Raw genomic sequence first — 24,937 nt, 5'->3', positions numbered from 1 at the left:
CGAAATTGGACTACGCATTATTGACCCGCCTCCCGCTTCATTCATACACTTTCGAGTGCACGCTAGTTCTAGCGGTACGCAAATAGCGAATTTAATTATGCGCATGAAAAATTCCCACGTCAAATACTGGAGAAAACAATAAACTTTTTTATAACTTACTTATTCCTCCGGCTACATCGCTCCTTCCTCTTCAGAAAAATTCTCAATGTAGAAAACCGCGCGTACTATAAACTATTTAAAAACTTAAAATCAACGAAGCGTTGCAATCTATTGTCTTTCCCTTGCTCGGCGTAGCTATGGTTACCATTTTTAAAAAGTGATTCAGCGCATGCACACAAATAAATGGGAAGCACTTCATGGAAGGATCCATTTAGTCTGTGAATATGTCGTATCCGACATTGTCGTATTCTTCCAACGACATCCGACACACGACGTTAAGCAATTTATCAACGTCGTAATGTTGTTAGCACATAATACTGCCTAGTATACATACTAGTGCCTAGCATAATATCTTTGTAATATACAGTAATACAGTGTAGTACATAGTAATATCCCGTATTTTACACTGTATTACTTTGTAGTATATTCAGAAATACACTGTAATACCTTGTAGTATTCAGTAACATACTGTAATACTTTGTAGTATTCGGTAATATACTGTAATACCTTGTAGTATTCAGTAATACACTGTAATACCTTGTAGTATTCGGTAATACACTGTAATACCTTGTAGTATTCAGTAATACACTGTAATACCTTGTAGTATTCGGTAATATACTGTAATGCCTTGTAGTATTCAGTAATATACTGTAATACTTTGTAGTATTCGGAAATATACTGTAATACCTTGTAGTATTCGGTAATATACTGTAATGCCTTGTAGTATTCGGTAATACACTGTAATACCTTGTAGTATTCGGTAATATACTGTAATGCCTTGTAGTATTCAGTAATATACTGTAATACTTTGCAGTATTCGGTAATATACTGTAATACCTTGTAGTATTCGTTAATATACTGTAATGCCTTGTAGTATTCAGTAATACACTGTAATACCTTGTAGTATTCGGTAATACACTGTAATACCTTGTAGTATTCAGTAATACTCTGTAATACCTTGTAGTATTCGGTAATATACTGTAATGCCTTGTAGTATTCAGTAATATACTGTAATACTTTGTAGTATTCAGTAATACACTGTAGTACCTTGTAGTATTCAGTAATACACTGTAGTACTTAGTAATATACTGTAATATTGTGTAGTATACAGTAATACACTGTAATATCTTGTAGTATTTAGTAATACACTGTAATATCTTGTAGTATTTAGTAATACACTGTAATACTTTGTAGTATTCGGTAATATACTGTAATACCTTGTAGTATTCGGTAATACACTGTAATACCTTGTAGTATTCAGTAATACACTGTAATACCTTGTAGTATTCGGTAATACACTGTAATACCTTGTAGTACACTGTAATACCTTGTAATATTCGGTAGTATACTGTAATACTTTGTAGTATTCAGTAATACACTGTAATACCTTGTAGTATTCAGTAATACACTGTAATACCTTGTAGTATTCGGTAATACACTGTAATACCTTGTAGTACACTGTAATACCTTGTAATATTCGGTAGTATACTGTAATACCTTGTAGTATTTAGTAATACACTGTAATACCTTGTAGTGTTCAGTAATACGCTGTAATACTTTGTAGTATTCAGTAATACACTGTAATACCTTGTAGTATTCAGTAATACACTGTAATACCTTGTAGTATTCGGTAATATACTGTAATGCCTTGTAGTATTCAGTAATATACTGTAATACTTTGTAGTATTCGGTAATATACTGTAATACCTTGTAGTATTCGGTAATACACTGTAATACCTTGTAGTATTCAGTAATACACTGTAGTACTTAGTAATATACTGTAATATTGTGTAGTATACAGTAATACACTGTAATATCTTGTAGTATTTAGTAATACACTGTAATACTTTGTAGTATTCGGTAATATACTGTAATACCTTGTAGTATTCGGTAATACACTGTAATACCTTGTAGTATTCAGTAATACACTGTAATACCTTGTAGTATTCGGTAATACACTGTAATACCTTGTAGTACACTGTAATACCTTGTAATATTCGGTAGTATACTGTAATACTTTGTAGTATTCAGTAATACACTGTAATACCTTGTAGTATTCAGTAATACACTGTAATACCTTGTAGTATTCGGTAATACACTGTAATACCTTGTAGTACACTGTAATACCTTGTAATATTCGGTAGTATACTGTAATACCTTGTAGTATTTAGTAATACACTGTAATACCTTGTAGTATTCAGTAATACACTGTAATACCTTGTAGTATTCAGTAATACACTGTAATACCTTGTAGTATTCAGTAATACACTGTAATACTTTGTAGTATTCAGTAATACACTGTAGTACTTAGTAATATACTGTAATACCTTGTAGTATTCAGTAATACACTGTAATACTTTGTAGTATTCAGTAATACACTGTAGTACTTAGTAATATACTGTAATATTTTGTAGTATTTAGTAATATACTGTAATACCTTGTAGTATTCGGTAATACACTGTAATACTTTGTAGTATTCAGTAATACACTGTAGTACTTAGTAATATACTGTAATATTTTGTAGTATTCAGTAATACACTGTAATACCTTGTAGTATTCGGTAATACACTGTAGTACTTGTAACATCTAACTGTAATATTTTGTAGTATTTGGTAATACACTGTAATACTTAGTAATATACTGTAATACATGTAATAGATCTTTGACGGTTGCGCAAAGCATTCTGGGTATTTTTTCTTCCCAGCGTGGGCTGGTTCACATATCACATGGAACGTTGGCTGCAGATACAGATGTAGATACGGATACAGATAATCTTTTCTGGGAATGAAAGTTTACAAAAATTGAACTGAATAAATACAAGGAAGTATTAACAAACTATCACAACCAGCAGGGGACCTCTCAAAACAGCCCGAAGGCCAGTTAAAAGATGCGAGTAGGACCCTATGCAAAAAAATTTGTACAAACTTCAATACTGCAAGAGCTCTGATTGCTCATGAGCAAAAAGTAAAAGTAAAAGCCACTGCTGAATATACAATTTGCTTCTGCGTAACATGCGAAAAGCCTTTTGAATCAGACGATGCGCTGACTTGGAATGTTTGGAAGGGTAAGTCGGTTTAAAATAAATGAAACAAATACCCTTATTTGGTTGGTTCGTTTCTTATGTAATTTCGAATGTTTTTTTTCCTTCGAAATTCGAACTGTATATTCTAATTTAAGTAGTTGTGGAAGGAAATTTGTCATTGATATTCTATCATGTGCAAAATTTGATTATTGCTTTAAGACGAGAATAGAATCCAGGTAATAAAATAGCTACTGACTGGTTTTGATCCTGCCCTGTAAAATACAAAGCCATTTGTCAGACCTTGGAGCATGTGCAATAACTTTGACCTCCAGGAGGAGAAAATCCCTCTGACAACTACAACAAAAAAGTTAAAAAAATGTTCCTTTAAAACAAAACTTTGGCTGCGAGAAAGAGTAAAGCTAAGTCTGTAACCTTAAATTTTGATAAAGCTGGATTTAAAAGCAATCCAGTACAATTCCCTAGAGACAAAATTAGGGGCCTTCAAAAAAACTTTTGGTTCCCGTTAGCGGGATATCGCCGCTAAGATTTGGACCCCCTCCTCCCTCTTTTAGCAGATTTCTGTCCGTGAAATACATACATTTGGATAAATCTTAGAAGGCTCAGGGGCGTGTTTTGTAGATAAAAGTTATCGGAATTGATGACATGAGACATTATGCTCGCGAACGAAGAATTTTCAGGCCACAAACAAATTTTTGAAATTTCTCAATCGTTCGCGGATTCTTTTTTCAAACTTGAACCCCCCTCCCTCCCTTAGCGCCAATATCCCGCTAACAGGGCCCCCAAAAATTTTTGAAGGCCCCTTAGGGCTCAATTAGGAAACTCTGATTGTATTTCGGCCACAAGAACACAAATATTGCCCTCAACTGTTACTGACACAACTTCAGCTGCCATTCTCCTTTCGGTTTTGCTGTAATGGCAATGTTGATGCTTTGCGCACTTTTTTCCCTTTATTCCGCCTACCCATCCTGTGCCCAAAAGGTACGTGGAAATAATTAAGAAGTGCTAGTATGTTAACTTTGACCTGCTTCTTCTCCTATGCTTAATGCTCTTTTAGCCTTGCGTATTTCGATGGATGATATAGGTGAGTATGACCTGAATGTAAAAACAGTGGCAGTGGTCACAATGTCTCCCTTATAAGAATGACCACAAATAAGTCACACATAAGGGTTAAGTCCTGGTGTGTTGTCTTTTTTCTGCATCTTTGCAAGGAAATGATTACATACAACACTTTGTAACTTAGTTTGCCAATCAATATAAGTTTTTTTGCTGTCTACGCATTTGACCAACTCCATTGCTTGCACATGGCTAGTGATCCAGCACGTTGGTTAATGCATAGATGACCTTTTACAGTACATGCATAGTGCCTCATTGCTTCCTTCAACATCATCCTCGCAATCCCTCTTCATCTCGCGTCCAGGACCATGACCTGTTTTTTTTTGTTTCGAGAAAGGGCATTTTGCGTTCACCTCTCCAAATCGGTTGAACAAAGGTTTGTAAATTAGTTGAAGTGGGATGTAATAACTAAAACAGGTAACTACCAGTCTCCACAGAACCAGCAGTCCCTGTAGAACGACCAGAAAACCAACAGCGAACCAGCAGTATCATCACAGAACCACCAATGAATAAATAGTTCCAATATTAAACTTCCACGCCAAAGTGAGCGCAACGAAGCTAATTAAATACATAAGAGTCGAAGACCCTACTTTCCACTGGCTATTTCGTGTCCCTCGTACACAAACTAACGGTCCTCGTGCAGGTGAATTTTAAAAATGACTCTCAAAGTGTTATAAACTTCATTCTACGTAAAAAAAATAATCACAATACAAAAAGTCGATCTTTTGTTATTCATTTCATAAAAATTCACGATTTGAATCAGCAAGAAAAGTGTTGTTTTGCTGGAGGTAACATATGTATTTTAGACGCTCGTTAAAAAAAGATGGTCGTCGTATTACCGAGTTCTATGTTCTAGCTATTGTTGTTATCATGGTAATCATTAGCATTCCTGATTGAAATTACCGAAAAAGATTGAAATGTTGGTTTGTTATTTATTGCGTTGAAGAGTAAATTGCAAGGAAACAGAATGAGTCTTGATTTTTTAATCCCAGAACGGTATAATTTGGATAATATTTCACTAATATAGTGTATACTGTGAATAGATCTGTATTCTTTATTATTGCATAAAGCCATACATCTAAACCTAAAAGATATAATGAACATAATGACAATCTTGCCACTACATTCTCTCTCAATAAAACAAAATCATAAAGTATGTTCAAGAAAAGAAACTGCAAGACGCAGGAACACAATGTAAGAATGCTTTTAAAGTGTCATTTGGCATACTGTTATATTTGTTTTAATTAACCAAAACTTAACGGTATTTCAACTGTTCTCTACCGGATAGTATACGTAGCAGGTTTTCAGCTGAAGCAGTGCCTTTCGTAAGACAGTCAGCAATCTGATCACTTGATTTCGTAAGAATGAGTTCCCCCATTTCTCCTTTTTCGACCATCTCACGAAGTGCACGAATATCAATATACAATCGTTTATCTTCTATGACGTTGGTATTTTTGACTGCTTCCGCAAGTGATTTATTTTCTGATTTACAGATAATTGGTATATCAACTGAAAAAATCTCTTTAATTAGGGATCTGATCAACATAGCATGTTCCGCACCTTCTAAGAGAGCCATGGTTTCCGCACCCATGGCGCTTTTAACAGCCCATTTTAACTTGTGAGATTTCCAAATAATTGGCGGAATTTTGCTTTCACCATGCAGTAGCAGAACAAATCCACCTTGTGAGCCGCCATTAATTAAATTTCCATGTGATGCATCACTGAAAAGTATGAGCGATGATGCTTTAACATCTCCAGTGTTTGAAATAACAATCTTTACTTCAGTTTGCTGCAGATGTTTCAGCTGCTTGTTAGCTCTACGAGCATCAGCAACTGTTCCATATCTTATGCGAGTGCTTAAATCACAGGCAACGTAAGCAGCATCAGGTCTAGTTTGTTTTGCTGCCCATTGAATTTGACGTGCTTCATATCTTGTAAGTGGAATTGTAGACGTACTATTGGTCAAATTAATTGGTGAAATGTTACTAATGTAATTATGCTGATGAATAATTACTGCACCACACTCTTGTTCAATTTCTAATCCCAAAAAGTTAAACGACTTTGAATTCTCTTTACTAAGTGAGAATGTCTTACGTAAATGTGCAATGATAGTGTCATGAAACAAATCACTTCCAACGAAGAAGCAATCGTCAACATGACAGCAAATTACACCTTTGAGAGTTTCTTTTCTCCAGAAAAATAATGCATTGTCATAAATGCTTCTTGTAGCTCCAACTTTATCGAATTCGTTAGATAATGTCTCATACCAAGCGCGTGAAGCGTCGCACAAGCCATAAACAGGTGTTTTTAGTTTCCACAACTTGTCTGTGTTAGCTTCTGGTGGTGGAAGAAGATGTACGACTCTATCAATCTTGGCACCTTGAAGAAACCCAGCTTTAATATCAAGACTGTAAAATTTTCCATCCATGGGTTGCACCAATATTACACACAAGACGAAAGTTCTCCTTGTTTACAGTTGGCGAGTCTGTTCGTATACCAATAGTGTCCTCCTCAAAACCTTGTGCCACTAATCGTGCTTTAATTTCTGTTTTCCCATCATGACTTTTCTCAGATATCGCCCAGTGGGTTGTGGTTATGTCTTGCCCTTTGTCTTCAACTTCATCATAAACATTGTAATCACGCCATTTAGTTAATTCTTTTTGTTGAGCTTCACTAACATCACATGACGTTTCTACATTATATACTGACTCTGTGTTTACCTTTTCCCAATCCAAAATGTTTTCAAAGTCAATTGATTTCATGGCTTTGGTTTTAACATCTTTGACATTCAACCAATTCTTATATGCTCCAACTCCAGATTTTCCTACTTTACCAGCACGACTAACAACCATAAATTCAGCAAGTTTATTAGTATCAGGATCAATAAACCTAACCCTGTCAATGACTGTTCATTGCGAGGTGTGTTATAAACTTCTTGCTCAATGCTTGATTGATGTGTTGTTTCAACCTGAGCATGGGAAATAGCAGGGATCTCATTTGTATTTACGGCATGATCACTAGGAATGTCATCAAGTACAACTTCTGACGATGTGTTGATATCAAAATCGTTTACGCTTTCAAGCAACCCATTCGCTACGCTGTTTGAAATCTCATCAAAGCAATCTTCTTCTTTGGTTGTAGTTTTCTTCACTTGAGGGTTTCCACTTGTGCTTTCCTGACAACTACGGTGTCCCTTCACTGATTGCAAGTGACACTCGAACGTAAGTTCCTCCATGTTTAACAAGGACCTGTTTTCCATCAATGCCAAGGACTACACCAGGTCCTCTCCACTCTTTCTCTCCACGTCGCTTATAGTATACCAATTCACCATTATAAAAATCTGCTGGTAGATGTCCGTGTTTGATGACTGAGTGCTGTTTTAAGATTCACTTTCAATGAATGCTTTGCGAGCAACATGCAGGGCATTCAGATGATTCGCAATTAATTGACTGGGTGTAACTGTTCGAAGAACAGGAGGCTTGGCTGTAAGCACAGATGGGAGATTTGGATTGCGTCCAAATACAAGCTGATTGAGACTGAATCCACGGTTATTATGCAACGCATTCTTGGCACAATTGGCCCATGTAAGTGCATTTTCAACAGAACAACTAGTGTTGTCAACAATTTTCATAATCATATTTTCCAGGATGAAATTATGATGCTCACATACACCATTTGACCATGGAGCTTCTGCTGCTGTTGTACACACTCTGTGTTTAACAGTTCTGCTACATCTCTTAAAGGGGAACTCCAGTAAAAATCACTTTTTTCTTTTTTGCTATATACGTGCTCAGAAAGTAGTTACACATCTTTCGTAGCGATCAAGTTTCTATTCTTTGTTTTTCAAAAAAGAAGCTTTTTTTATGGAAGGACATGCCAAATATTTTCAGGGGGTAAATGTACTCATTTTCTTCAATCTTTGTAATGTTTAAGGCTGCATGTGATGCTGATAATGCAGTTTCTAAAACAACTTTGTCAAAACAACTACTTATAAGTCAGTAGCTTCTGCAACGCATTTATGACCTACCATAATCATAAGAATGATTTTTATTTGTACAATATTAATACTCATGTTTTACCAACTTATCACGACCCGAACATTATTCGATCTTTCTATCACGAATTTGAATGGTCCTCCATCATGGTGAAAATTTCAACGTTACATAAAATTTGTTTGCATTTGTGTGCAAAAAAGCACGTGCGGATGAAAAATATTGCTGAATTGTGAAATAAAAATAAATTGGCTTGTAAAGTAAGAAAGTTTTTTTACTGAAACAAATGATAAAGTTTTTGTGATGAAAAGAATGTTAAAAAAAAGCCAATTAAATATATTTTCTATTTCTTTAAAAAATATTTTACTCAGAACGTTGTTTTGAGTTAGTAGAAGACACCTCGTCACTTTGCATCATTATTAATTTCTCCCTTGTGAGACACAAGAGGTTCGAAGTCGTGTGGCTGTAGCTTTGTAAAGTCTTTTTCATGAAGAGATTATCCTATTCTATGTTTATCCTAATTATCCTATTCTATGTTTTCTAAGTTAAAATCTTCGTCATTACTACAAGACGTTTTATCAACGAACAATGTAAACACTAAGTAAACAAACTTTTAGAAGGTGTGCTGCTGAGCTCACGGACTTTCTGCACGATGTGACGTATGTGTATTTATTCGGACCTAGTCCTCTCAACTTTACGCAACCTTGCAAATTTATTTAAAATTGAAGATGTTTACAGACCCCATTAAGGTATAAATAAAGATTTTTAACGATTGTAAAAGGTTTATTCTGACATATTTATGTATTGTCTTCTTAAAATAACATTTTTTTCAAATATTTTTTTTCACTGGAGTGCCCCTTTAAGAGCTCATTGTTGAACTCCCCTCCGTTGTCTGAAAAAATCGAGTTTGGTGTGCCAAAAATAGCAACCCAGTGCTTGAGAATTGTGTCTACGATAATTTCCTTATTCTTGGATTTGATAATTGTTGATGCACTGTATCTACAGAACACATCAATCATATGAAGTATGGTTAACTTTTTATGATTAACTGTCAAGAATTTTAGGTCCATGGCAAGGCATTCATTGACATCTGAGGCCATTGGTAGTGAGACAATTGGCCCTTGATCGAGCCTTCATATATATCTACTGCATGTGTCACAAGAGTTTGTAACATTGTCAATTTGCTGAAATAACTCTTTATCTTCAACATTTTCATCTTGGAGAAGAGTTTTCAGTTTGCTGCTGTCTATGGGATGTCCAAACTGTTTGTGAAGCTTTGTAGCTATTTTGCATTTTTCTTCAGGTGATTTTACAGTGAAATCGTTGACTGTGAATATAACTCTGGTGGCATTTACACCAGGAGATGTTTTGTTAACAGCAACTTGCTTAGGTGTAAGAGGTATACAGTAATGGCCATTTGACGTGTGTTGTAAAGGAATGTCTCTTCCAAACATAGTGACTTTATCATTAACAAAATCAAGTTGGCTATTAGCTGCTTTCGGACTCTTTTTTGATAACAATAATGGTAATTCACAATCGACAACATCAGTAAGAATATGGGCTTGCATTCCAGCCATATTAACAGGGATGTTAACTTTTTTAACTGAGGGGAAGCTTCCACCTGGCCCAAATTTAAAGGACTTGTTACTCTTACTTTCAGCTAAAGCTGTCCCTTCTGGCATAATGTCTATGTAACAGTCAAGCCAATTTTTACCACAAACTGTCGATGAACATCCTGAGTTTAGTAAAGCACAATTCAAAGACTCAGACACAACTTGCTCCATAAAGCATTGTTCCACACCCTTTGCGAAAAACTGCACATGTACTTTATCCTGCCCTTTGCTTCCTTTATTCTTATCAGGACAGTCATTCATGAAATGCATTATAGATTTGCAATGGTGACATTGCAATGGATGTCCATCAGGACCATTAGGGTTGTACTGGCTTCTTTTAGCACTGAAATATTTACCACCTCTGCCACGTCCACGAGTGTTCCAATTGTTAAAACGTCGTCTGTCAAACTTTTGACCATATAATACTTCTTGCTCAACACCAATATCATTACTGTCTCTACTACTTTCACTTTAAGCACATTGATCATAAATGGCTTTTATCTGTTTTTTCATAGAGTCGTATGTGAGGGAAGGAACCGTAGCACGTGTTAGTTCACGTGTAGCTTTCGGTACATGTGCATTTTTTAGTAGTTGATATGCAAGAACTGCAGTTGGTAACTCAATTTTAAAACTCTTAAGTTTTTGATTCAACTGTTCAAATTCATTTACATATTCACCAATCGACATTGTCTTGGAACGGTGAAAGGTCTCAAATTTTTCATAAGCATTGAACATTGCTTGATCTTCAGTAATGCCATATAGTTCTTTTATTTTATTAACAAGTTTATTTAAACCATCTTCTTCATTCAATTCTTCTTTCGTTAAGGCTGACGTACTTCTGAATTTAAACTCAAATAAACAACTGGTCCTTGTTTCTTCTTTGGAAGTTCTGTAACTACTTCCCATAAAATCCCCATCTTCAGAAAATTGGGGCAATCCATACTTTTGTGCCATCATGATTGTTCCAGTTGCCATCTTCTTAACTAGCCTCTGCTACCAGAATGTGAATAGATCTTTATTCTTAATTATGGCATAAAGCCGTACATATAAACCTAAAAGATATAATGAACATAATGACATATACTACTAATTTATTCTCAATATTCCCGGAAATAAGGGGCGGGATAGTAAATTCTACCGAAATTTTGCAGTTTTTTTTTTTTTTTTTTTTTATAAGGCATGGAGCATTTACAGCGATCGCTATTCTGATGATTCCGTCAACTATTGTTTTTTCTCATCAACATTTTCTGGTGGTTCTCAACCAAGACTACTCGTTCTGTCATAGTACTGCCGGTTCGCTGCTGGTTCTCTGGTTGTTCTACGGAGATTGGTGGTTCGCTGCTTGTTCTGTGGTGGTTCTGCGGAGACTAGTCGTTACCTGTTTTAGTTATTACGGAAGTGGGAGCATTGTCCATATTTTTACAACATTTGTATCTGAGGAATAAAAAAAGGGCATGGCATGATTTACATAACTTAGGCATAGCCAAGGATCATTGGACCTTGTTTAATGAAATAGGTATTCAAAAGTATAGATTTCATTGCAATTACAGTGGGACCACTTATCACAATAATTGCTTAAAATTGCATGTCTGTTGTTTTTAACTGGTTTTCCACACACACTTCAGGGAAACTGTATCATTTACACTTTAAACAGAAAAAGTAACAAATAATAAATCGACAAAAAATCGAAAGTAAAAGCGATCACAGAAAATGAGAAAAAAAGAGAAGATAAAAAACATCTACTTACAAGAATTACTCCTGGCACCATTTTAAACTGGAGTTATTACGATAGCAGAGAAGCAGTGATGGGGCCGTTAAGATTGTACCCTTGGAACATCTCATTTAACTGGGATTTATTAAAGATCAAAACTAAAGAGGCGTCTAGGGCCTCAATCTTGACAGTCCCACCAGTGAATCAGAACTAGAGATAAGACTGTCACTGTATAACATATGCACATTGTACCAGGAATTCCATGAAAAAAACAACACGAATGAACCTATATTTATTAATTTGCGCATGCAATTTTTTATTTTTTATTATTCACTTATGGAGTGGTTTAAAAGTGTTAATATATTAACGAAACACATTGCTTTGTCGTTAGAAGTAACCTATAGCAAATATATACTGCAGGAATACATGACAAAGGGAGGGCTATGTCATACCATGTTGTATTCACTGCGATCATCTACTATTTTGTTTGCTATGTCCATCCGCCCCTCCACATGGCCGCAGACTATATTTTTACGGCAAGTGATATTTTCTCCGTAACGATTGTGTTTTTTACTAAAAGACATTTTTTTTAAACTTCAGTTCCATTTCGATCTTTTGCTCCATACAATTCTTTTTTTGTACGCAGCGTGTCCATAGATGTTTTAAAAAAGATGATATTTCCAATTACTTTTAATTTTTTTTTATAATTTTTTAGAATATGTGCATATAATGTTTACAAAATCAAGATTTTTAATTTTAAAAATGTTACCACAAGATTTTTAGTTGTGTAAATTCTCAGTGATCTGCTGTTATAAGACCAAAAAGTAACTTTTTGAGGAAAATTATGATTATTGGTATAATTTTCATATAAAAATTGATTCTTCCAGGATACAATTTCTGGCAACAATAAATTTTTAACTGTTAAACGTCATAATACGTAATAAAGCCATGCTATTAATAGTATACATTAACTCTGGAAATTTGCTATTAAAAAGTTTAAATTGATATGTTTTTTTCGGTTATCTGTTGAATAATAATTTTATAAAAAAATTAAAATATTTTTTTGAGAAAAACGTTAGTTTTTAAAATCTGATGTGGTGAAAAGTAGGCCAGAGTTGATTTTTTATATAAACAGAATACTTTTTTTAAATATATTTTCTATCAACATAAAAGGTAGCTAATTCCATACTGAATACATGTTCCAAAAGAGCTAGTGCATTTGCATTTATTGTTGAAAAAAGAGGCAGTGTATGGCATCTTTTCAAAGATATCTGAGTTAAGCATATAATTAACTTTTTGTAGCCTGAGCTAGATTGAATTTTGTTAACGAATTATTTTAATCTTATTTTTTAAAGCAAGAAGAATAGTGTTGTGTGCTCACTTAGTAGTAAGAATGCTTTGTCTTAAAAAGTTGTTTTTTACATTTATGATACATTTATCTTTGATGTTAACATGCTTTATTAAATAAAATACCAGTTATGCCAATTGAAATACAATTGCTCAGAAGATATTTTTTGTCTTGTATGAAAGAAATTTGTGAATACTTTAAGGCAAGAAATTCTATTGTTTTTTGCTCACGTGATCAGTATTGAGAAATCTTTAATGTTAGATGTGGTCATGCTGGCTTTATGTTTATTGGTTGATTTTAATTCGGTTTTGCACTGGAAAATTATTAAATAAGAAACTCAATTTTATTATCTCGAAGAAAACTTAGTTAACTAGGCTAGAAATGTCTGAAATCTGGACAATCCTTGTTAAGTTGAGACAGTGTAGAGATATTGCTAACTTGATACCATAATTATTCAAATAAGTAGTCAAATTTTTATTCAGTATATTGACTTTCAGGAGGGTCACATTATATGTACAGGTAATATTGCCAGTTGAAATACCCCTCTCTCTTCAGTGAGCTAATTTCCTACCTTTTTTTATTATTGACTTGTGTTGAAAAATTGAACAAGCAACACCAAATTTCGAAAAATTTTATGACCCATTTCAATTTATTACCACCCCTCATATTAATAATTAATAGCTTTTTCTGCTATGGAACTTATTATGCCAATAATTCAAACAAGCTTCACAGAGTAATTTATTTATTTATCATAAAGATTTACACTTTAGTAATAAGTTACTGCTATAATTGCGTGTTCTGATAAAGAAACCGACAAAGACATACGTATATATAACAAAAAATATACATTGTGACTGAAACAAATAACATAGAAAAACAAAAAATTGAATAACACTTTAGTCTGTAAACTAAACTCATTTCTCCCTTTTTGATATTTTTCAATAAGAGAAGCGTACAAAAAAATTATAGGGCAATAGCGAAAGCAGGGAAGAAAGACAGGTATTCTTTCTAATACCACTCTTGAAAGACTCAAAGATAGGAGTGTTTAAGTAGACGAATCAAGGGTCAAACATACACCGAGAAACAAAATTATAAAAATATCAAAATAATAAAAATTATTTGCAATTAAAATGACTCATGACTCTATTCCTAAAATCTGCGACTGAACCTGTTACCGTATCTCTATGGGCAGTGTATTGAAAATTTTTACATCCGTTATAGAAAAGAAGCCAGATTATTTTGCGAGCTTAAGTTTCACTTTAGGAATAAATAACACTATAGAGTTTTGACAAGTATTTTGACAATGGATTATAACTCTCTAGATCTTTACAAATATTACAACCTAAACATTTCTTTACAAATCCAAAAACATAGTTCAAGTCCAAATCCAGTAAGGTATTTCCAAAATCAAAAATTTCTCTCTAAAGTAAAGTATAATCCAAGTTTAAAATCCAATGCCAATATGTTTATAATGCACAAAGTAGCTACTCAATTTTAAATATCTAAATATAAAATGAAGTTACCTTAACCAAGCATTAATTACAAGCTCGTGAGCTTGTATTAAAACGCAAATGTGTCCTACAAGAATGGAAATTTTTGCCTCTCTGAGCACCGATACGGGAGTAGTCGTGTGTTCGAATCTCATCTTGGTAACTATTTTTACTTTTTTTTTTTTTTTTATTATCTCGCCCGCGAGGACGTGTTTACAGACTGACCTAACGAAAATTGAAATTTCGAGAAATTTTCTATCAATATTATTGCCTATCCGAATAGCAAAATATGTCGTGTCTAACTTCAGCTTTTTATACACTTTTTTGGCGAGGTTGTTTGCGTATATCATACGTCTTGTTACTAATTACAGCCTTATAGCTAGCTACAGTACAGTGTCCTAAAAGCATTTTTGGGAGACCTCTAGCTAGCTAGCTAGTTTAAAGGCTTTTAGGATATTGCCTTTATTGTACAAAAAGAAATTAAAAGTACAAATAAGTGCCTAATAAAAGTTTTTTTCAAAATATATATCATAAAATTAGTATCACAAAGATAAAAACAGATATCAAAAATCAAAACTGTCCTGCCGCCAGCAGTTTCACAAGGCAAATGACTGAATAAACGTGAAGTCCAAAGTTCAACTTGCACCACCGAGTTCCGCAAATTCATAATGGCGCATAATCTCCGAAATGGTCTATTCAGAGCTATACGCTATCTTGTGAACTGCCTTGGTCAATTAGTGTTACTAAAAAACCTTTTAGAAATAACTCAACAAATTTTCCTGTTTTGCAAAAAAAATGCTACAGTACTATTTCTTTTTAGGAGTCGAAATACACGCAATATTAGCTAAATCAAATTCTATTTACCCTATTATTAACTAATAGCTATTTTCAACCGGTTATGAGAAAGTCGTAGCGTTCAATGGCTAGAGAGCTTTAAGAACGGGCCTTGTACAGCGCAATATAACTTAACTTCGTAGCAACCATATCGTCGTTATAAATGTAGACAATTAACATTGCCGGTAAAACGTGAAAGATGCAGTCATAACTCAATTTTATATAGCTAGTTACATTATATTAATAACTATGTTTCTCCGAATAGTTTATTTATTTATTTATTCATTTTTTATTCATTCATTTATTTATAATGAATATTTATACAGTATAAAACATCGTCTGCTATTGAAATGTGTCCTATAAATATTAGCAATATTAGTTTTTCTAACAGCTACGAACAAAAAAAGTCCATATACTTTTTTATCATTGTTGTCATGAGGTTTTAGTTTTAAAAATATTAAAAGTTCAAAATCAAATTACACTGCTTCCTATAAACAGCAAAAAAAACATGACACACAATTATTTTTCTAAAATATCGTTTTTATTTGTGTATGGATAGTTATCCAAATCCACTGTTTGTTTTAATATCTCTCCTTTGATAAATGTATGTATAGGTGTCCCACATTCCAGCAAACTTACTGTGTTAAGATAAAAAATAAAGTATTCCATGAATTGAGCTGTTAGAACATCTAATTTATTATTTTGTACAAGCGTATTTGCGACTTTTTTCCAAAATCTCCTTTTTAGTGGTGTATGGATGGGCATCAAACATCACTCCTTGTTTAGTGTCTAGCATAAAGTTTTCTACCAGGTTGGCGTGCTGAATATTTTAATTCGCGAGAAGGGTAAATTAAAAAAATGCGTTTTTTAAATGATGCATGTATATCGATAGAATCTCTATTTTTATAAGGTATGGATGGATCTCTCATTTTCTTGGTTGTTTACTGAGGAGAACTAATGTTGTATACACAGGTCTGCTACGACATGCTGTATGTTTTTTCCGCCTGAAGGAAGGTTTTGCAAAATATCCTTTTAATATTGTATGGTGGTATGAATCAGTCTCCCCCGTTCCTGCTTCTTACTGAGTGGGATAAAGTCTTCCTGTGAATTCACATGTTAGGACATCTGATATTATCTAAATCTCCTTTTTAGTAGTGTATGGATGGATATCTAACTTTTTATTCAGCGTGAAAAGCAACTTCCAAAATTCTCATTTTAAATGATGTATGGATGGGTCTCACACTCTCGTGCCTGTTTTCTGAGTGAAATAAAGTCTCGAATTGGCCGACCAAGAGATTTAATACTTCACCTTTCGCGATGTCGTTTTTATCAGATCTCTTTGTTAGGTTGTATTGCAGGATCTTTTGCTCCCTTGCCTGTTTACAGAGTAGAAGAAAGGTTTTTTTATTTGCTTACTAGAACATTTCATTTGGTGCGAGAGAGCTTTAACAAAATCTTTGATGTATGCACATGCAATGATATACGCACGCGTGTGCTACTCGCCCTTTCGATTTTTGAATAGAAAAAAGTGATCGTTTAACGTTTTTTTATTCTGTTCTTTTTTTATATTGCGTAAGGTTATTCCCCAAAATACTTTTTTAATGATGAATTGATAGGTTTCGCTACTTGTCTAATTGTTTTTTAATCAGAATAAGCTTTTCCTTGTTTAGCTTCACAATACATTCAATATCGTATTTATTGCGGGAATAGTTTCCTAAATTTTGTTTTTAGTATTGTATGTGTAGGTATGGATGGGCCTGGCTACTTGCCTAAATATTTACCCTAATAGGACATCTTCCCCTATTACTTAATTCAGTTCGCTTGCTTGTGTATTGACTAGAATGAAGTTTCCCCTTGCTTTTTTGTACAGCATGCGTTTTCGAACAAGCTCGTTAAAATTTAGAACAGTTGTACACGTTTCATGTGATCAAAATCGACCTTAAATGTTAATTCAAGATATTTAGTAGGCCTAAAATTTTAAATTTTGTTCAAGGATGAATTTCACGTTGCAAAATATTAAATGCGTACGATCATGGATGGAGGCGTTGTTTTATAAATGGCAAGCATATGCTATAACCCATTGGGTAATTCATTACTCTGCAAGTAATAAAAGAGAAACAGTTACATTAATACATGTAGTCATGCTGTCGAGCATGGTGATACATACTAACTTTTTGTTGCCCTTCCCTGACCTCTTCCCAGACCTCTTCCCAGGTTAACTTGTATTATGTTTCATAAGTACAACGTCGTCCCGGGTCTAGGTTGTATTTAAATTAACGTGAATTTTTTAAAAAATTTGCCTAAAAAGCAAAAATAGCCGAATACCAGTTGGCTGCAACAAAAGTTTTCAAATAGCTGGCTACACCCTTTACTTTAATAAAAACTTTGGCGAAGTCTAAAGTTTGTTAATTCAAGGAGACAACAGTTTCAATAAACCTGTAATACTTAGCTAGGGTTTTTAACTCACAATTAATTTTGTAACAACAAGCTTTATGATGTGTTTTTATTTGAAGTGACATTGAATTTTGTGAATTCCAAGCAAATGTCTATTGTTGTAAAACCATGAAAGTTATTGGTTCGAATCCAATCCATCTTTGAAGGTGGTAGTTCAAATGGAAGAACAACATGGTGTGCAGTAATTAGTTTCATACTGCAACAAACAATAATCCAAATCAATTCAAAATTTAAAATTCATACAGTTATACCCTTTTTCCGTCTCTTTGTGTGCAAAATTGCGGTGAACAGAATAAGCTCCATTAATCTACAAAAAAATCGAAGGTTCAATTCGATATCGGGGTATTTTAATTATTTTTAATTGCCATTACTAATAAGAACCGCCGTACGCTTTGTTACGCAATCTTTTGTAACCACATCATCAAGTTCTATCCATGCCAGTACCGATAAGTAACGATATGGATGAAATTCTTATTTATCTTTTGCAGCTTTTTTAAAATGGAAACAAATCAGAAATTTAAGCTCTTCGAATTTTCTATCGTGATTAATCAAAAGTTAATGGTTCGACAACGAAGATTTGAACAGTCAGATTTAAATAGTAAAGTTGTTGGGTTGGGTTTTGGCAAGGTTTAAAATGTCCTCGTTATGACTTTTTTGACTTCTAAGGGCTTTGTTTTTACAACATCCTCACTATAAAAAACGGACAATATATCGATAATGTAGAATGGATATTATGTCCATATGCACTGGAATGAACGGGCTTCTAAATATTGATATATTGACCATATGTATAAAAAATGGATATAATGATGATTTTTTCAGGAGATCCAAGAATCCATATAATGTAGAGACCTGGTGACCATGTCAGGGCGGAGCGCATCGCTTCTGCGTCTATCCGCTGCACTGCAGGGCGCTCCGCGGTTTACGGACTACTGCATCCTTGTTCCCCACCCTCTACCCTGTTTTCAGACAAGGAAATATAACACTAAGATTTATTTATTTACGCCATCATCGGTATCTACAAACTTGAGAAGCCGTCACTTACACTAGACAGCAGAGGCTGTAGCCAGGATACCCAGCTCAACCTTCCACAACATTTCATATTATAATTTATGGCTGGCCTAGTTATTTAAGCTTTCTTTTATAGAGAAAGAAAAAATGATTATAAGGGTGGTTTGAAGGGACAACGCTGGGTCTCCTGGCCAAATTTATGGCTAGACAGACTGAAAGCCTTTGGAGATGGCCAGCCAGTTAGGCGTGTACAAGAGTTATCTCACCTTCTTTTTTGCCTCCAGCGGTGAGTTAAGGGGCCATTAATTCATACTGTATATTTTACCGTGGTCACTCACAAACAGAGTTGTTTGCCATGGTATAGACAACCGCACCAAACTAAATTGCTTAAAAAGGATAACTATCATAACACAGGAACTCACAGTAGAGTACTAAACACAAAGTAAAAGGCTAAGAGTATAAAATATCAATTGTTTAATAACAATCTATGAAGTTTTCTATAATGGAGGATCATTTGAGACTTAATTAATCAGCATCAGATAGTTTGTTGGGAAAGGTTGCTGAATATTGTTTCATTATTTAAAAAAATGAACGCCGAGCGAATGTAGATTGAAGGTGGTTGTATATCTAGGTAGCTTGTGAGTGAAGTGCAGAAAAATTATATTTCGAGCTAAAAATGATTCCTTCCTGACCAATATAGTGAATTTCAAAAGGAATAATTGAAACAAGAACGTGTTGAAATTTCAATAAACACATTGACAATGTGTATGTACTTTTCATGAAACAATCGCATAATGGTGCCATGGCGAAAATTTATCTCACGAAATTTATTTTCACTTTTCGAAATTCTTCTTCAATTCAATTCAATCTTGCAAAGTTTCTATGATTAAAGTAGGTAAGATATATTCTATCATCTGAATATATCTTCTCTCTGAAAAAGATCTAGCAAAATGGGAAAGTTGCTCCGTGAAAAATTTAAAAATAACAACAGCTAGCGAAAAGGACAACGACACCTTATTTCATGGGCAGAAGCAATGCATATAAGGACAAACAAGAAACAAAGAAGGCAGATAATAAAAGGAGAATTGAATTACATAGTATGTAAATCTGTGGAGACTCTGATAAAAATTATAAATGTTGAAAATTATATTGTATGGTAGTAAAACTTGAGAGCCAATACTGTTTATGTATAAAATAGAAGTAGAGGGTTTAAATTTTACAACGAATGCTTGATGCTGAAATATTTTACTCAATGTGTTTTTATTTCTAAATATATACAGTATTAGGATATGGTTATTAGAATTAGGGAACATACTATATTTTTATCTCAAAATATACAGATTTTTTTGGCTTGATATTCAAAAACATTTTGTCTGTTGTTTTGAATTTTGGATAGTGAAACAAACTCCAATACATTTTTGTTGATGCATGTTGTGTCATCATACTTTATTTTTTACTTTTTCATATTTGAAGGAACACATTCAATTAGCATTGGATTTATTGGCTACAATGCCGCCATCACAAAACAGTTCTCAACTATGGGTAGACTTCATGAAGTGTCATCCCAATGGATGGAAAATACCGGAATTGATGGTAAGTAGAATTGTTGTTACATTTCTTGACACTTCGTATATCACGATTTTACATTTATTGTGAAAACATTCGGATAGAGGTACTGTAGGGCTCAAAAAATAGTGGCAACAACGAAAATATTGTTACACAAAAATATCTCCCAATATATACTACATCGTATTTTTTAAAGGATTGTCGATGAAATTTAAAAGAGTGGTTCTGATTGAATTAGAGCTGTTGAAAAGATGTGAAGAAGAAGTCGGCATACTCAAAAAAGAAATGTCTAGCTACTTGCTTCCTTTTTGCTGCTTGAAGAAACTCTTTACGTTAAGATTTCAATCAAGAACTACGATATTTTCGATTCTCACTTTTACCACACGCTTGTCCTATTCGTACGGAGATTAGAAGACAATGTGAAAGTGCGCGAAAAAACTATAAAAACCCAATTAAAATTAATGTGACGTGACGGGTCTCCATCTCCGAGACGGATCTTCATCGTTTATGTTCAAAACAGTTTTCTTCTTCTCCTCCTCACTCACTCCACGCAGCATGTTCTATTGTTTGTAATCAATTTATATTATCAACTTGTGTCAAGTCATTAAAATATGTTTCTGAACTATAAAGGGAATAAAGAAATTGAGTTTGTTCCAAAGTCTTTTAGCCCGCATTCATTTCATTCTACTTCAATCAAAACTATTAGCTGTATACTATTTCAACTATTTGTAGAGTATATTTTTTTAACAAGTACTTATTTGCTTCTTATAATAATACAAGATGTATAGTATACATAAAACTAGCTCACCTCATACGTGGCACTGTATTATATATATTCATTTGTGGAATTAAAATGGAAATCAATCACAATGGGCTATCAAACAGAAAGTGAATGTTTCAAAATATCATTCCGGGCATGCTATGTAATATATTAAAAAGGATGGCCACAAGCTTGATCATATTTTTTTTGAAGTAATCACATAAAAAACTTTCTATATTAACAAAAAGCAATATATAAAGAAGTAGTAATCTTCTTGTGAAACATTCTGTGATGCCACAGATGCTAATGGTTTTGACTTTCGTAGTGCATGAGCATATTTTTTGAAAAAAATAATTATTTGAGGAAACTACAAAGAAAAATTGAGTTACTGTCAGTACATTTATATACATTATGAGAACCATCATAAAACCATTCAATAAACCTGAAAGTATAATTCATAACTTCAGTCTATGAAATACACAAACACATTTCATCAAGAAACTACAACTACAAACTACAATCGTTCAATATATATTAACAATTGTTTCACAAAAAAAACGGATTCTTCTATATTCGAAAGCATAACAGATTAATCCTTAACGAAGACGACGTGATACACGTTTGCCTAAAGTTCATTCCAGTATATGTTAACAAGTTTTAATGTTGTGAAACAAAAAAAGGTTTCGTTCAACCAAGAGATAATCGCTATGTACAAAAGTATTCAGGCCTCAATTCATCGAAACAAGACAAGTAGAGTTCGTATATGTGATAATACATTAGACACAATTCATTTCCGGCCAAAATTAAGCGAAACGAGAGAAATCTGCAGGGCTTAACTGATAATGCCATAGACAAGTGCCGACTTCGGTGTTATGAAAGGCCCAATTCACCAAAACAACGGAACCTGCTATGTATGGATTGCTTCTAGAAACAGGACCATTTTCCTAAATTTTTTTTCAACGACCTAGCTCACCGAAACAATCAAATCTATTATGTACGGATTCCTTTTAAAAACAGGATCCTTTTTCTGAATGTTTACCAATGGCTCAATTTACCGAAATAACCGAATCTGTGATGTATGAATTGCTTCTAGAAACAGAAGCTTTTTCGTGAATGCTTAACAATGGGCCAATCCACCGAAACAACTGAATATGTGATGTATGGATTGCTTCTAGAAACAGGAGCTCTTTCCTGAATGATTATCAAAGGTCTAATTTGCGGAAATAACTGTATCTCTTACTTATCAGAGGCTCGATTTACCAACATAACCGAATGTGTTATGTATGGATTGCTTTTAAAATCGGGAATTCTCACCTGAATATTTTGTGAAGGCAATTTTGCAAATGTTAGCCAACTTTATGTGTATGGATTGCTCCTGACTTGCCAATTCTTTCCTAACTTTTTTGTTAAAGCCTTACAGATGTAAATTTCTTCCGCCCTTAAAGGAAATAAAAATCTGATATTAAAGTACCACATCAAATGCGGTTGATTAACAATTAATATTAAAAATCAAATAGAAGAATAATTTTAACAAAAGAGCTTTGGCTCTTTTGGGATAAGGCAGTTTAGAAGGGGATTAAACACAAGACGACGATAAACATTTGCGTAGATATTTACGCTCCATCTTATAATACAACCACTATGTATATAACACCAAATGTCAATAAGAAAACAAATTAATCAAGTTCAGAGAGCACAGAAAACGAATACAAAAAGTTGTATCCACAAGGTTCCAGCCCTGCTCAGTTTTATGGTACCGCCAAGGTTCACAAGATACCACCTAATTCTACAGTAGCTGACGATTTACCATCACGACCCATCATATCGAATATCGGATCTGCTACTTACAACACATCAAACTACCTTGCGAAATCTTTAACACCGCTGACAAAGTCAACATATACTACTGAAAGCTCTTTAGATTTTATATTATCATTGAAAGGAGAAAAGATACCTCATAATTACAAACTAGTACCTTTTGACGTCACTAGTTTATTCACCAACGTTCCGTTGGAACAAAAGATAGACATAATATTGCAAAAGATATATGCTGAAAAAGTTATAGAAACAAAAATTAAGCGAGAGGAAATGAAACATCTATTAATCTCATGTACAAAACATGTACATTTCAGTTTTAACAACCAACTTATATTCAGGTAGATGGTGTAGCAATGGGCTCGCCTCTAGGACCAGTCCTAGCATATCTTCATGGTTGAGTTAGAGAATGAAATAGTCCCAAAATTAGAAAATTCAGTAAAATTTTGGAAGAAATATGTAGATGACACTGTTAATGAAAACCAGATAAACAATGTGCTGATCACACTTAATAGTTACCATTCGAATATCCAGTGAACATATGAAGTTAAAAACGATAACTACATAGCCTTTCTTGATGTAAAAACACATCTATTTATCGAAAAGACACGAACACTGACATATAAATGCACTAGAATTCATCTGCATCACGCCCATGGAAAGTTGAAACGGTTAAATGGTTGGTGTTGAGAGTGTTTAATATATGCTCTTAATCACAAGATCTGAAATACGAACTAAATCACTTAAAAAATGTGTTTATAAAAAACTTATCCCGAAGCAGTTGTATCTAATGTAATTAATAACACACAGCGAAATTTCAACATTCAAAATGCCGACACTGTTTCTGAAGAAGACACCAATGAATCTCCAATAACACCTTTCATGGTTTTTATTCTGTCAAGTCTGGCTACGGAAAATAAATAAGGTTAATTTCGTTTAAGAAAAACGAATTAGAAAATAATGGTAACTGCTTAGTAAAGCGTCTAACACTTTTAAACAGTTTCTATCAGCCAATGTCAAGCCACGCATTGCTGATCAATGTAAAATGTTATGTTTGCTATTTTCTGTGAAATAGAACCAAGGATGAACACAACATGGTGTTGTGTACAAATATACTTGTCCGGTGGAATAGTGCGATGCTACATACATTGGTGAAACAGCCAGGAGGCTTAATGAAAGATAGACCACCAAAAACGCGATAAGAACTCTCACATCCTAAAACATTCAGTCATTGAGAATTACCAACTTGGTGAACAAAAGAACTTCAGTATTTTGATAGATAATGTTCACCACTTTAAAAAGAAAAAAATAGCTGAGGCCATGTATATTTGTGATAACAGTCCCACGCTTAATGTACAGGGATTATCTGTTCCATTAAAATTGTTTTAAGATAAATATTATTTATAGTCAAGGGGAGGAGTGAATTTGTGCACCGCGCGGTGGACGTTACCCTCACCAACGGTATATAGTTTATATACCTTTGGGTATGCCGTTATGTGTTATATGTTTCGTTAAGTATTGTTTTATACGTCCTCTGTGTATTGCGTAGTTGTTGAAAATTATATTTAAAAAACTTTTGAGATAATTGTAACAATTTACGTTGATAATTGTCTTGTAGTAACAAGACGAAATATCCGTTAAAATAAAATAAAAAATGTCATCATCAATCAAACTTCTCGTATTTATTTTTATTGTGAAGTTATATACCGAATTAATATATAAGACTAATTAAGCAAGAACATATTTGTTAATATCGATCTGCTTGTGCTAAGGCACTTGCCATTGTATAACTGGATGTCAGTTGAGCTTGCTGCAATTTTTGGTTATATAAATTGGCAAAACAGTAACAGCTAGTGGATTTCAATAATCAGTTTCTTCACTAAAAAACAATTAATCTTTAAGAATCTTGCTATTAGATCACAGAAATGTTACACAAAAAAACTTTGGAAATGAATACAATTAATTTGGAAACTATGAATTTTAGGAAAAGTAATAGCAAACAGAGAAATATATCACCTAGCAGTCATA

At 33.7% G+C, this 24,937-nt stretch overlaps 1 protein-coding gene across 1 annotated transcript; it reads left to right on the top strand.

Moving 5' to 3' along the window:
• Positions 1-383: 383 nt before the first annotated feature.
• LOC130642380 (uncharacterized) lies at positions 384-24,937 on the top strand. The gene is made up of 4 exons (XM_057449465.1): positions 384-438; positions 2,981-3,223; positions 20,242-20,361; positions 20,531-24,937. Exons 1-4 carry the CDS (start codon positions 384-386, stop codon positions 20,743-20,745), a joined length of 633 nt encoding a protein of 210 aa, XP_057305448.1. The 3' UTR covers positions 20,746-24,937.

Source organism: Hydractinia symbiolongicarpus, chromosome 4, assembly GCF_029227915.1.
Source record: "Hydractinia symbiolongicarpus strain clone_291-10 chromosome 4, HSymV2.1, whole genome shotgun sequence".
NCBI lineage: Eukaryota > Metazoa > Cnidaria > Hydrozoa > Anthoathecata > Hydractiniidae > Hydractinia > Hydractinia symbiolongicarpus.
Note: the sequence above shows the minus strand (reverse complement) of the source record. Positions and strands in the feature narration are given on the sequence as shown.

What these genes read in the sequence shown, in the direction of transcription:
- LOC130642380 (XM_057449465.1), top strand. Translation starts at nt 384, where the DNA reads ATGTCGTATCCGACATTGTCGTATTCTTCCAACGACATCCGACACACG. An exon ending in GACTTGGAATGTTTGGAAGG is followed by an intron (nt 3,224 to 20,241) that starts GTAAGTCGGTTT and finishes TCATATTTGAAG; the next exon opens with GAACACATTCAATTAGCATT. An exon ending in GGAAAATACCGGAATTGATG is followed by an intron (nt 20,362 to 20,530) that starts GTAAGTAGAATT and finishes TATTTTTTAAAG; the next exon opens with GATTGTCGATGAAATTTAAA.